The sequence below is a fragment of the Apostichopus japonicus genome, chromosome 6, assembly GCF_037975245.1.
Source record: "Apostichopus japonicus isolate 1M-3 chromosome 6, ASM3797524v1, whole genome shotgun sequence".
NCBI lineage: Eukaryota > Metazoa > Echinodermata > Holothuroidea > Aspidochirotida > Stichopodidae > Apostichopus > Apostichopus japonicus.
In genome coordinates, this window is record NC_092566.1 from 4,361,449 (window position 1) to 4,374,241 (window position 12,793).

Genomic DNA, 12,793 nt, shown 5'->3' on the forward strand with positions numbered 1-12,793 from the left:
CGCATGCATAGATACATATATATATATAAATATATATATGTGTTTATATAGATATATATATATATAGATATATATATATATATATATATACACACACACGCACATACATACATATGCCATCAGCATTGCAAACATTCCTTTTATCTTTGACATAGAATAAAAACAAACTTGATATTTTACACGATATTGCAACAATGTTTTTTGTTGACATGTTATCATGATTTTCAATCAAAACTAACCAATCTTGAGATCCAAGTAGTAGGTCCCTCCTTTCTCGCCTGTTATTCGAAAAACATAGACGGCACCGACATCCCTGACCAGCTGGATATCTATAATTTGCCGAACTGAGTCCATCAGTTCTTCCGGTGATATTGCGGGCAGTGGCTGAAATGCGGACGAGGCAGGTGGTTTGGTGTCCTCTGCCGGTGGGATCAGGTTAGGCTGTAGAAGACTAGGTAGAGATGTGCCCCCTCCTGATGAATTAAAAGGCCAAACAGACCAAAAAATTGTACACAGAATATTTAAAAAAAAGAAGGTTTTCTGCAAACTAATGAGTTTCATGGGATCATAGGTTGACATAAAGAAAGAATTCCGCTCGACTCAGCCGAAGCGGAGATGGGAAAGTGGTGGGGTGGAAGCATGTTTTCAAATAAATGCCAGAGTGAGTATTTACTGTCGCACATCATCATCTTTAATACCGAAATCTTTCTTGCCTTCATTTAAATACTGAGTTTTAATATCACTCACCTCCCAACTGTTGGGCTAGTTGACCTAAAATACCGCTGACTTTATTGAAATTCTGCTCCGGTGGTTCGAAGAGTACCGTCGATTCCGACCTAATAGATGAAGAAGGACAAAAAGAAGAGAGTTATAAGTGTCAGGGAAAAGTAATTTAAGAAAGTTAAAAAAATAAGGAGAGAAGAATGAAAGTCATTCAGTTTCCCAAGACAGGCATTGAATGGAAGGTAGGGAGAGGGAGGGGGAGGGGGAGGGGGAGGGGGAGGGGAACAGTTGCTCCTTTAAGATATTACACGCAAGGCATCACAACGTGTTGTACAACACACAGCTCCTGCTTCATTTCGTCCTTTCCTCTCCCTCGCTGCCCGTCATCATGACCCACACGATAGTTGTGGTCAAGTTGTTCAGGCAGTGGACTGGTGATCTCAGGATTACAGGTTCGAACCCTGGCCAGATCATTGCGTTGTGTCCTTGGGCATGGCACTTAATCTCCATTGCCTCTCTTCACCCAGGTGTATAAATGGGGACTTGCGAAGTAACTTGTAAATATAGTTGCCTGCGCCGGTTTGTGGCTGCACCCTATGGGAAGTCCCCCGGGGGACACATGGTTGTGGTGCACTGTGGTGCCCCAGGAGAGATTGATTGAATTGCGCACACTTTGGTGTGTAGGTACGACAAGTTACCAATGACCAAGGCTAAGTTGTAAAAGCGCTACGATCTCGATGTAGCAGCGCTATATAAGTGTCTAATATGTATTTATGATAGTCACGAGACAGCCCTGAATCCTTCCCTCTCACAGAGGGCGCACTTACAGTTCTACCCGACTGACTTCTACGCCCCAGCTCTGGGTGGCCGAGTTCATCTCCTCTTGCATGTAAGTGCAGATGTACTGTTTGTCGCTGTCGATCTCGCCCTTGGACCTGGAGCAGAGTAGATTCATCATCACGGTCTGGCCGAGGATCCGGACCGAGTGGTTCAGGTCCTGGATGCTGGCCACCGAGAGAATGGCGTCCGTTATTCGGAAGTAGACCGTGGCGCCGATGTGGACGGCTGCCCCGTCTGTGGTCAGTAGCTAATGGGAACAGGAAATATGGAAAAAAGGTAAAACAGTGTTTTTGAAACTTCATTAAAACGGCCATCTCTCTCCTCCTTCCAATCTCAAGTAAGTGTACGATATGGAACTATAAATATACCTTACAGACTTACTTGTTCTTCAATTTTGTTAACTGCTAATAATTAAGAGTAACAACTATTTTTTTACAGAATAATTTCTCTTTTAATAGCAAGCATTTTTTCAACAGAAGTATTTGGTTAGTTCTGTACCATTACTGTCATATTATTGGCCTTAATGATACATTAAGAACTTAGATGCTCTTTCAATAGCACTACACAACTTGTTAGATTAGAATTATTACCAAAATAGTATATTTATAGATGTTTAAGACCTGGCAAAAGTTTGCTGCTTTTTTATATCAAACATCGATAGTTTAGATCACATCTACCACATATTCTTAATGCCTGACCTACTTTATAAAATAAGAAGCAGGCCGACTTCCCACCAACATCTGAAACACCACATGGTTTAACTCCCTTTAGTCCATGCTGACAAGAACTGCCAGAGACACCATGGGGAAAACTCACCTGCTGAGGTGGAACATTAAAGGCCCGCACCCTAAGATCCACTCTCTTCCAGGAATCGAGGACGGGAACGACAAGAATCATACCTGCCAGAAAAAATAAACATTGAAAATGATAAACTTGATATGAAAATCATTATTATTGATAATTGATTATTGGTAATTAATTTTTATTGATAATAACACTGATGATGTTTAAAAAATATGGTTTTAATTTCCTGCATCATGTAGGGAAAGAACCTGAAGGCAGATGTTTAATATCATGAAGCGTTAAACTTTGCACAATAATGCTTCTGGCAACACAGCAGAAGTGCTTAATCAATAATCAGTCACCTCCAAAAGTAAAGACCCCAAATAAACGTTTGTTTAGATTATTTACAGTATTACCACCCAGTAATTTCTGTGCGACTTACAAACAAAAGCACTCGTATCCTTTGCAGATTGTAGATGTTTCACTCTTCCCTAACTAGGATATATTTTCCTTTCCAACGAGTCATGTTACTTGAACTGCCAGTGAAACTGGGTTTCCCACCTTGTGGTAACCCCTAACACCCAAGAGATAGCTGATGTTTAAAAACACAAACCCTCCCAGGGAACAGCCTCATCTTATGGCTTTCTAAAAGAGGTTAATTGGAACCCATCCCAATTCAGAGACTCTGTTAATATCCAGAAAGCTCATTTATCACATCAACAAGTCAATGGGGAAGGTCAAAACAAAATTTGGAAAACATCGGTGGGTTTATAATAAACTCTCAACATTTATTATCAACCTGTAAAATGCAACGAGTGGGTTGCAACGTTATCTATAAAGAGAATCTGTCAACTTGTTTTCTGTTTCTAATTTTGATGGCAAAAATAAAAGCCAAAAACTTGAAGATGCAATGTAAAATTTTCTGCAAACTCCATTTTGAATTTTCACCAGCCAATCGTTGTGCACGATTTCGTCTGTGTCGTATTGCATATATAGTCCACATCAATCACTTTAATATGGTAATTGTGAAGCTGGCAGAAGGTATACCTCTGTTAAAGCTTGCCAAGACTATAAACTTTCCTTTGCAGTAAATTTTCTTGTTTGCCAAACTGCCTTTCTGGCATTCGAACAACTGTACTGCTGTATTACAGCAAAATACAACCTTCAGTTTTTGGTTGCTAGGGGAGGTACGGTAAGTAATACTTCCATGAGTTCATCCAGGAACATTGAATATGTAATATTTTGTTGCTTGGGCATCATCGGAGTATCATATAGACAACGGTACCTTGGTTCGACTCGTGAGAAGGAAACAATACCCTGCCTTTACCTCTTCAGACCTTAAAATCTACACAGACATGTCTGACATTTTGAGGCCAAATTTGACAGGTGGTTTTTCAAGCTTCAATGTGATTATTTCTTTTTTTAGGTTTCCAATCTGAGGCTATAAAAGCCGGAGGGCCAGATTTACCTTTTAATTATAACATTTTACAAGACGAGATATTTTCAGACTCAGTTGCTGGCATAAGTAAGTTAAAGTAGCTACTTACTTTTAGTTTTATTTACTTATTCTGTATTTTGACTCTAATACTAATTTTCAATATTAACAAAGCTGTTAATGACTTACTTCAGTTATCATGCATGAATGTTAACCTAATTGAAGAAAATGTTGAAAATGTTGCAAATTGAGACTTGATTGTCAGGACTTAATCTATCCTGTATCACATTGCACATGCTATGCAAAATACTATACAAAGTGCTATGCAAAATGAAAATACTATGCAAAATGAAAATACTATGCAAAATGAAACTACTTTGCAAAATACTATGCAAAATGCTATGCAAAATGAAACTACTTTGCAAAATGCTATGCAAAATGAAAATACTATGCAAAATGCTATGCAAAATGAAAATACTATGCAAAATAAAAATACTATGCAAAATGAAAATACTATGCAAAATACTATACAAAATGCTATGCAAAATAAAAATACTATGCAAAATGCTATGCAAAATGCTATGCAAAATGGGCAAATTGGTCTTATACAATTCCAAAGATATATTATAAAGCAGTTCTTTGTAAACAGGAACAGTAATATTTCATAAGAGACAGTTCAGATCAAGCCTTAACATAAACTACACAAACTTTGAAAACTAAATTATTCTTGCTTGTGTATGTATAATTAACAATAATATATGCAAAACTGTACATAGAGCATCAACATTTTGTACATTACAAAACCCAATATTCATACTACCTTTATAAACTAACTGACGTTTCTTTGGTGAAAAAATAAACGTTGAAAGTTTTGCCATATGGAATTTCCAGTCTGAGTATAATTTGCAACAGATTTGGTAAGAATTATGGGAAATAGACGAGGCAAATGCGCACGGACGCTTTAACTCCGAATCACCCCGACATTGTTAGCACTCATTGTAAAGTGACTAATGGACAGCCTTTATTAACACTTTAGATTATTAGAAATGTAGGCCTTCTTCAATCTTTTGGTGATTGCCGGGTAAATGCATCAAAGGTTAAAACATTACAAGGGCAGAACAACCTTGAAGTTGTTATAAAGCCTGCAGGTATTTAACTTAGTTAGTACCTACCCTCTGAAGGTGCCTCATGACATTGTGGTGATTCACAATGCTTGGGCAATTCTTTCCAATTCAGATGAATGGGAGGGTGGAGGTTGGAGGGGGGCAGGGACAAGCAATTGCATAGTTGAGGGATGGGGGGCAGGGGGCCTAGGCCCTGTCAAATATCTGTAAGGTCTGCCAAAAATAGATATTTGCTTTTTAGAGAATAGGTCAAGCCTGCCTCCTTGGAAAGAATTCAAATCAGAAATTCTAGCTGTGCCCCTGGGGGAGGGGGGCAGGGGGAGAGAAGCAAGTGTTCTCCCAACAACCATTCCTTAAAACCATCCCTTTGCATATTGCAAAATATTTTAGTTTTCATGGTGCTGTACTTATATGTCATTACCAGTATATTTCAGGTTTCTTGACTTCAGTCAGTTAGTGATTAAAAATTCAAACAATTGATAATTAATACTTGGTTTACACTCACCAGGTCCTCTGGGCTGTTGAAGTCGGCCTAACCTGAAAACTACGACTCTCTCAAACTGTTGCACAAACTGAAATGAAAAGAAGGCAAAGTGGGAAATAAGCAACTTTATTTAGTTAATTTTATCACAGAATATCTTACTCAATTCTAATTGACTATATAAATAGTTTCAGTTTGTACAAAGTCAGTTCTTGAAATGAGAACAATTATTTTGATCATAATCCAAATCATGTGGTTGAGTTCAGTGATACATGTAATCATGAATAGCCCCACCTATTTATAATGTACAATCAAACTCAAAATCCAAAATATAATCTTAAGGGGGCACAAAATTCATTCCATCATCTTTAGTTTTATATAACAGAGATATTTGTGAAGAACCTGCAACATAACAAAACAAATCTTATTTTTAGTAAGGCTCGGTTATTAGTGACGGCCAAACAGCTGCTTCAAAGGCATTGAAGACTCGCCCCAAACCGCATGCGGCCATCTGAATAAAGTTAACTTTCTGTTGCTTGCAAGTGACGTTTGTTCGTGTCGCTACAAAATGCAGACAGTAATGAGTCGTGATACTTTGTTATCTTTAGCTGGACCTGAGATGTCCATCGCTGTATCGTTTGTATACTGTGCTGTGGGTATTGACCGCAGCTGCATGTACTGACTGTGCACTAGTGTCAAATTGCTGTGCGTCTATTTTCTGGGATCGTGTATAACACTTATGTTACACCTCATTCAAACCTAGGTCAGATTACCGGCATAAGACGTTTCTTTTTGCGCGAGTCTTCACACCCTTTAAAGCTCCCACTATTTGTAGTGTATTCTTCATGTGCCACTCCTGGGTTATCTTAATCCCGCAGAGCAGACAGCTCAAAGGGTGTAGTAAAACAGAGACTTGTTTAACGATCACGTAAGATTCTACATCCGACAAGGATGAGGACACGTTTGATCAGGACCACAGACTGAGAGAGAGAGTCGATGACGAACCAAATCTTCACGAGCGTCGTATTTCCATCGTTAGACGTGATTAACGACTCTTGGTCAGGGTGTGATTGAAACGTCTGCAAACAGTGTGGGTGTGAAATTTGATCACCTTGACAACCACTTGATCTTGTGAGGTTTTTATAGTTATCACTTTTTTTGTGCATATGCCTTATTATCAACGAAACCAAAAGTGAATGAATTTTTTTGTACGAAACCAGGTCAAGGCAATGCAAAATTTGGATCTAAAGTGCGCAGATATTAAACAATTCTATATTTACACCAATAAAAGAAATTTGTCACAGATTTGTTCATTTCTTGGCCATATTTGCTCTGTAAGAAGGAAGAGAAGTAAGGCAGTCTTCTGTAAAGACAAAGAGCTATGCCAGTCTGAAACGTCCAAAAAAAAAATTGTCAAATTATTTTCAATTTATCCACTTATTTATAGACGTTTACATCCTATATGTCTCAATTACACATAGCTCCCTCTCCAACTCAGCTCCCAGCAAGAAGGCTTGAAGAATTCAAGCTTGCAAAAAAATTCCTCATGTGCAATTTTCTCTCAAAAAGCAATCAAATTATGAATTTTCTTCCACATTTTTTTATTTGATAATGTCATATCGATGAAATTTTCTAACCTAGTTTAACTTTAATAAAGAAAGTTCCAAAACAGAACATCAAAAAATTTCAAATGTTAAAGGTATGTACTTGAGCACATTTACAGCAATGGGCCAGTCATTTAAGGGATCCTGTGATAATTTGTAAATAGGGAACATGGGAACCTGGTTCTGGTTGGATTTTTAGGCTAGATTTGGGTCCCTGCACCTGGACAGAGACCCTTGGTAGGATGAGGGAGGGGTGGGGGAGGTGGGGATGATGGGAGCCAGTATGTTGGGAAAACATGAACAGCTAAAAACAACAACTTTGAGGATTTCTTTCTCTTGGGCAAGGGATCCACAAGAATTGGAATGGGATTGGGGGGGGGTGTGATGAGGTGGGATAGGGGTGATAAGACATACAGTCATAGAAATATGGTATGTGAAGATATAAACAAGAATGGTTTTAGTTATTTGACAAGAAATTTAGATTATCTCTATTGGACCAACTATTAACAGACTACAAAAAAAAAAAAAAAAAAAAAAAAAAATTATTATAAAAATAATGATAATAATAATAGTAAAAAAATATATGGGTATTTATAATTCTGGAATTGTAACTGGACGAATCATATATTTTTCTATGATTATTTTCATCTTCTCCGTACAGCAGGTCTGTTAGTATGTACAATGTATTCCTTAGGCAAGAGCATGTTATACAAGTTGTATTGTCAACTCTGACTTGTACCACATGAGCATGAGGTCTTGTGTTGGAAACATGATCACATTAATGTTAGCATGAAGACACATACAGGTATCACCCTGGCATAATCCAATGTATGTGATTTAAGCAGAGTAGCATGGTATGCATTCATTCATGTTGTAGAACTGGGTCCCTCGGGTCTTCCACAAATTATTTTAATGCTTTTAAAATTGATTAGATTTTATCTTAGAACTTCAAAATGAATTTCTCCTCCCCCTCCTCCCCCATCTTTAAAAGTAGAACAAGATTATTACCTCACATTCTCACAGAGTTATGAAAATTCCAAAGCTGTTCATATACCCTAACCTTCAGAATACAAAATTGCTGGATCGCAGTCTACCAGTGAACAATACCAAAGTTTTAACCATTGATCTATTCTCCTTAAACAGCTATCATACTTTTAATCCAATCACCACCTCATTATATTCCATTCAGGTATCATCTACACTGCTTTAAAAGTCATAAAGTGGAAATTATTCCCCTCATATTCCCACTGCTGTTCTTCATTTCCCCAGCAAATACACTTTTGACAGAAGTCTAATGACACTTGAAGGAGACGGTTGCTATGGTTAAGAGGCGCCAAGATGAAATAATAACATGGTAGAGATCTCAAAGACAGGAAGTAGCTTTCCATATGTTGTACTCGAGGTACAGTGGTATGTTTTTCCAGGAGAAACAGAAGGGGGGAGGGGGGGGGGGAGGGGAAATATAGATTTTAGGAAGTACATTTTCACTAAATGCATTTCTATCCCATTTTATATTTGTTCTGTTGTTTTTTCAACATGAAGAAGAGAACTATGGATGAATGTTGGTTTTTAACTTGCTCAATTCTGAGTCGTGTTGTGAAAAATCAGCTAAATATAGATACAAACTGTTTTAATGTTTAAGCAACAAAGTAGTACACACTGTCTCATGAAGTTTGTCTTCTGAAGTCTGTTCTACATAGTGGTGAGTAACAAGGGCGTAGGAACCGGGGGGGCTGGGGGGCGCCAGCCCCCCCCAGTGAAAAATGTGGAGGGGCGGAAGTATCATTCCGCCCCCCCGCTCCGCAAGTCAGAAAACCCCTTTTTCATTTCCAAATGAGAAAAAAATCTCATTTGGAGCACCAAATTGCATCTAAGGCCAGGTGAAAATACAAAATTAAGTTTACAAAATGGAGTGGGTGTTGAAGTGTGCTATATTGCACCAAATTGCATCTGAGGCCACCTGGAAATGCAAAAAATTCCAAAGGGGAGGGGGACACCCCCTCCCCTTAGACCCCTCCCCCAGGCCGGCCATCAGTCTTCAGCCCCCCCACTTAAAATTACCTTCCTACGCCACTGGTGAGTAATTTAAATTACAAAGAGAGTTTTCATAACATATTGATTTCACTTCAATATTCTAAGTGCAGTATCAGTTCAACTATTTTTACTGTAAAACTGCAATGTTGATATACAGTAAAAAATTAATCTCTCTTTTTTACAATGGGAAAAAAAAACATGCTCTTGGAATCTTTCATAAACTCTCCGACTTTGACTATCTCCATTGCAATCAGCCGGCACTCCAGGGAAATCGTTTGCTTTAAAACCTCTCTCTTTCTCCTAATTGGAAATATAAATATACCTCTGATAAATAATACCAGCAGCACAAGTGACACAATAAGGACAACTCCGGTGTTCGTCATATTGACGGAACAAACAACGATGACACAGACCACTTTAACTATCTGCGAATGAATGCCTCAAATGTTCAATTGACTAGATTAAATCAAATTTATCGCTTTTGCCAATGTTTTAATGTAACCGTCTGAAGCATATGTCAGCAGAGTAAATTGAAGCTGTTCACAATGTAACTGAGAGATTTTATGATCCAAAGCTTTGGCATACTTTGACCTTTCAATATTTACAACACACCCTCATTAACTACTTTCAAATCTTAACTCAAAACTCATTTATTTACTTAATTTTCCGGTCTTCTCTGTCCTATAAATGTATTTTGTGTTTATGTGTTCATTGTTTCTTTGTACAGCGCTTAGGAACTTTTTGTATTTTGTGGTTTATAAATTGTATTATTTTATCATTATTACTATTATTATTAACATTATTATTATTACTATTATTATTATTATTACTATTATTAAATTTATCATACAGCAGAGGGACTTGAAGCAAACAGAACTTTGTCAGTTAAAAAAAAGGAGGGGGGTGGAATATTAAAAGAAACAGTGAGGAATGAAAAAATATCTAATTTCTCAATTCATATTAAAATCTTTTTAGAGTTGATATTTTTCTTCTATTTGCTAAGAGATGTATTTAGAGTGTTCCTTACTACTAAATTAATGCCATTCTATGAACTTCCTCAGGCCAAGTTTGCCATTATCAGATAGTCAAAACATGAAAAATAATTCCAACACTGTCATTAAAATACAATGCAACATTCTATCATAGGTGAGGACTGATTTGAAAAAATGTAGAGAGGCGCAAATAGCTGCCTGTGACAGACAGTGAGAGAAAAAAATCTACACCAAAACAGCAAGGGGAAAAAAAGCAACATTTTTAAAGCAGCATTTTGCGTTGGGTCGCTTTTTTCCACCTTTTTAACATGTGCATCGATTTTTTTAGATGTATCAATCATAAAACAGCAAACTAAGATACCCTCCAAGTTTCACCCTGCCAAGAGCGTTAATTAGCGAGTAATTAACGATTTATGTCGATAACGAGTAAAAGTGTCCTCGACAAAGTTTTCATATCTCCAAATCCACTAGTTTGAATTCCACCAATCAGTGAATAGTATGTTTATTCATGAGCATTTTGCGTTTGGTCGCCGTTTTCTACTTTTTTGACATGTCCATCGAGTTTTTTACATACATCAAATCACAAAACAGCAAATTAAGATATTAGCCAAGTTTTTCCCTGCCAAAATCGTTAATTGGCGAGTATTCCACATACAAATTTAATCGCATTCAGTTCCCAAACCCACTAGTTTGAATTCAACCAATCAGAGATGCAGGTTTAGTTATGAGCCGTTGCTAAAAATAGATTCAAGACTTTGCGTTGGTACAACCAGGGAGTTGTTATGCAACTTCTTGGTACAACTGCCATATAGACTGTACACAAATCAAGCGTGGTGTTATATTACGTATCTGTCAATGACGTTCGTAGTGTTTAATTCATATTATGGGCGAGGTTTATTGGGTTCCCAACGGAAAATATCTTGGAGAACAACAAAGTTGAAAGTTGCAATTTTTTCGACTTTTATGCCACCATTTGAAGTAAAATATAAATAGATAAGCTAGTTATGTATGTCGTTATGGCATAGTGGAGTCAGTGAGGTTGAGAAAAATCATAGAAAAGGACGCAAAATGCTGCTTTAAGCTTTTATTCTCTAGTTCATTATTGTAAACACACTTCACCTCACACACTTTGAATTTTTTGCTCATCTGTGCAGTAAAGCAGCCAATAAGGATATGATAATAATAAAAAAGCCTTACAAAGTACAACGCCAATTTTCCTGTTTGCTTGATAAGCTACTGTATTATAAGCATATTAAACATATGTAGTATAGTCACCCCATAGCAACAACAAGCAGTGCTGCTTCCCATGTGAATAAAACCTTCACTTCTTTTCTATCTATTACCTATTGACCTCACACCCTCCCTTGCGGATGTTTTTATTTCTCCCCTCCGAACTGCGGAAATGCTCAAAAGAGGCCTCCGAGAACGATAACCTCCTCTACGATACAGCCTTAGGGTTTCGACCCTGGCCAAAAACGATGGAACCGCACAGAGCAGAAAATTCTACCGTGCATGGAAATTATTGGAACAAATTTCGCAGAAGAAAGCGGTTGTTCGAGAGGTTGTTGTAATTCAAGCCTCCGCAGAGCGTAGGTATCGGTTTTATTGGCAGATCGAATAACCGACTCAGTCCTCTGGAAGGTAGTTTGCAGATGTATTTCAGGCAAAGAATTTATTGAAAGAAATAGTAGGCTCTTGCTTTTTAAAAACAAAGAAGTTTGGCCCGGAAATAGAAAGGCCAACGGTTTGCGCTGATTATTATTCTCAACGACGAGGTAGATTGTAAAATAGCGTCTTACTTCGAATGGACGATCGCTTCTCCACTGAGAAACGATGTAAAAACAAGCAAATTACCCCAAAATTCCAAGAAAATGAGATGGGATGAGTTTGCTCTTACCTTAACGGCAAACCAACCAGAGATTGGGAAGGTGACGAGGAGAATAAGATGGCTGATGATGATAACCGTCCAGGTGCAGACTAAGGTCAACACAGATGGTTTGTAATCTGAAAGAATTGAAATGAAATGAGAAATGACTACTTTGAATCTTAAAGTATAAACCTGTGAATGTTCTTTTTGATTCGGGATGCATGCAACCTCCCCACTTTTGACGGTTCGATGAGAATCAACATCCTTCAGAAAACCTGTAGTTTTCTCAATTCTATCAGAATACTGGTGCTGTGGCCGAGTGGATAAAGGCGGTACCATTTGAAACAATGAGGCTTAGCAATCGGGAGGAGGTTCCAGGTTCGATACCCGGCCGGGTCATATTAAGCTGGGTTTTTTCATCCTAGAGCAATGTAGGGTCTTCCCATCTGAAAATGAATTTCTAAATTGAAAAGATTCCAATTTGAGCTTAAAGTACTGAATTGGAAGCCACCCGACGTGTAAGTTGTAATCCATAAGCCCTTGCGGGTTTCTCCCACATTTGCGGTCGCTTAAGCGTCGTAAAAATAAATGCAGATTATCATCATATTATTATTATTATCATATTGTATTATATTTATCATATTATTATTATTATCATATTACGATTATTATTATTATCATATTATTATTATCACAATTAGGTCATAGTGTGAAACTAAAATATGTATGTGTATTGATATTACTTGGCCCGGATGACAGCCTGTCAGTATATATATTGTGACCACTTCCCATCGCAACCTTACATCTGGTTGGATGTTTACGCACGACAAGCGCGAAAAATGCTTCAAAGGCTATCGATGGTGCTACTGTACAAGAGTGCAGTTGTTGCTAGGAGACAGGGAAGTTATGG

General features: G+C 37.7%; 1 protein-coding gene across 5 annotated transcripts in view; it reads right to left on the minus strand.

Moving 5' to 3' along the window:
• The window catches only part of LOC139968726 (stomatin-like protein 1), a 57,699-nt gene that overhangs the window by 3,830 nt on the left and 41,076 nt on the right, over nt 1-12,793 (minus strand). For all 5 annotated transcript variants that reach the window (XM_071973042.1, XM_071973044.1, XM_071973043.1 and 2 more), the window contains exons 3-8: nt 11,914-12,020; nt 5,411-5,477; nt 2,380-2,462; nt 1,551-1,810; nt 748-836; nt 240-473 (exon numbers count right to left, since the gene is read on the minus strand). In XM_071973042.1, the coding sequence (XP_071829143.1) occupies nt 240-473; nt 748-836; nt 1,551-1,810; nt 2,380-2,462; nt 5,411-5,477; nt 11,914-12,020 (840 nt within the window). The remainder of the gene's footprint in view (nt 1-239; nt 474-747; nt 837-1,550; nt 1,811-2,379; nt 2,463-5,410; nt 5,478-11,913; nt 12,021-12,793) is intronic.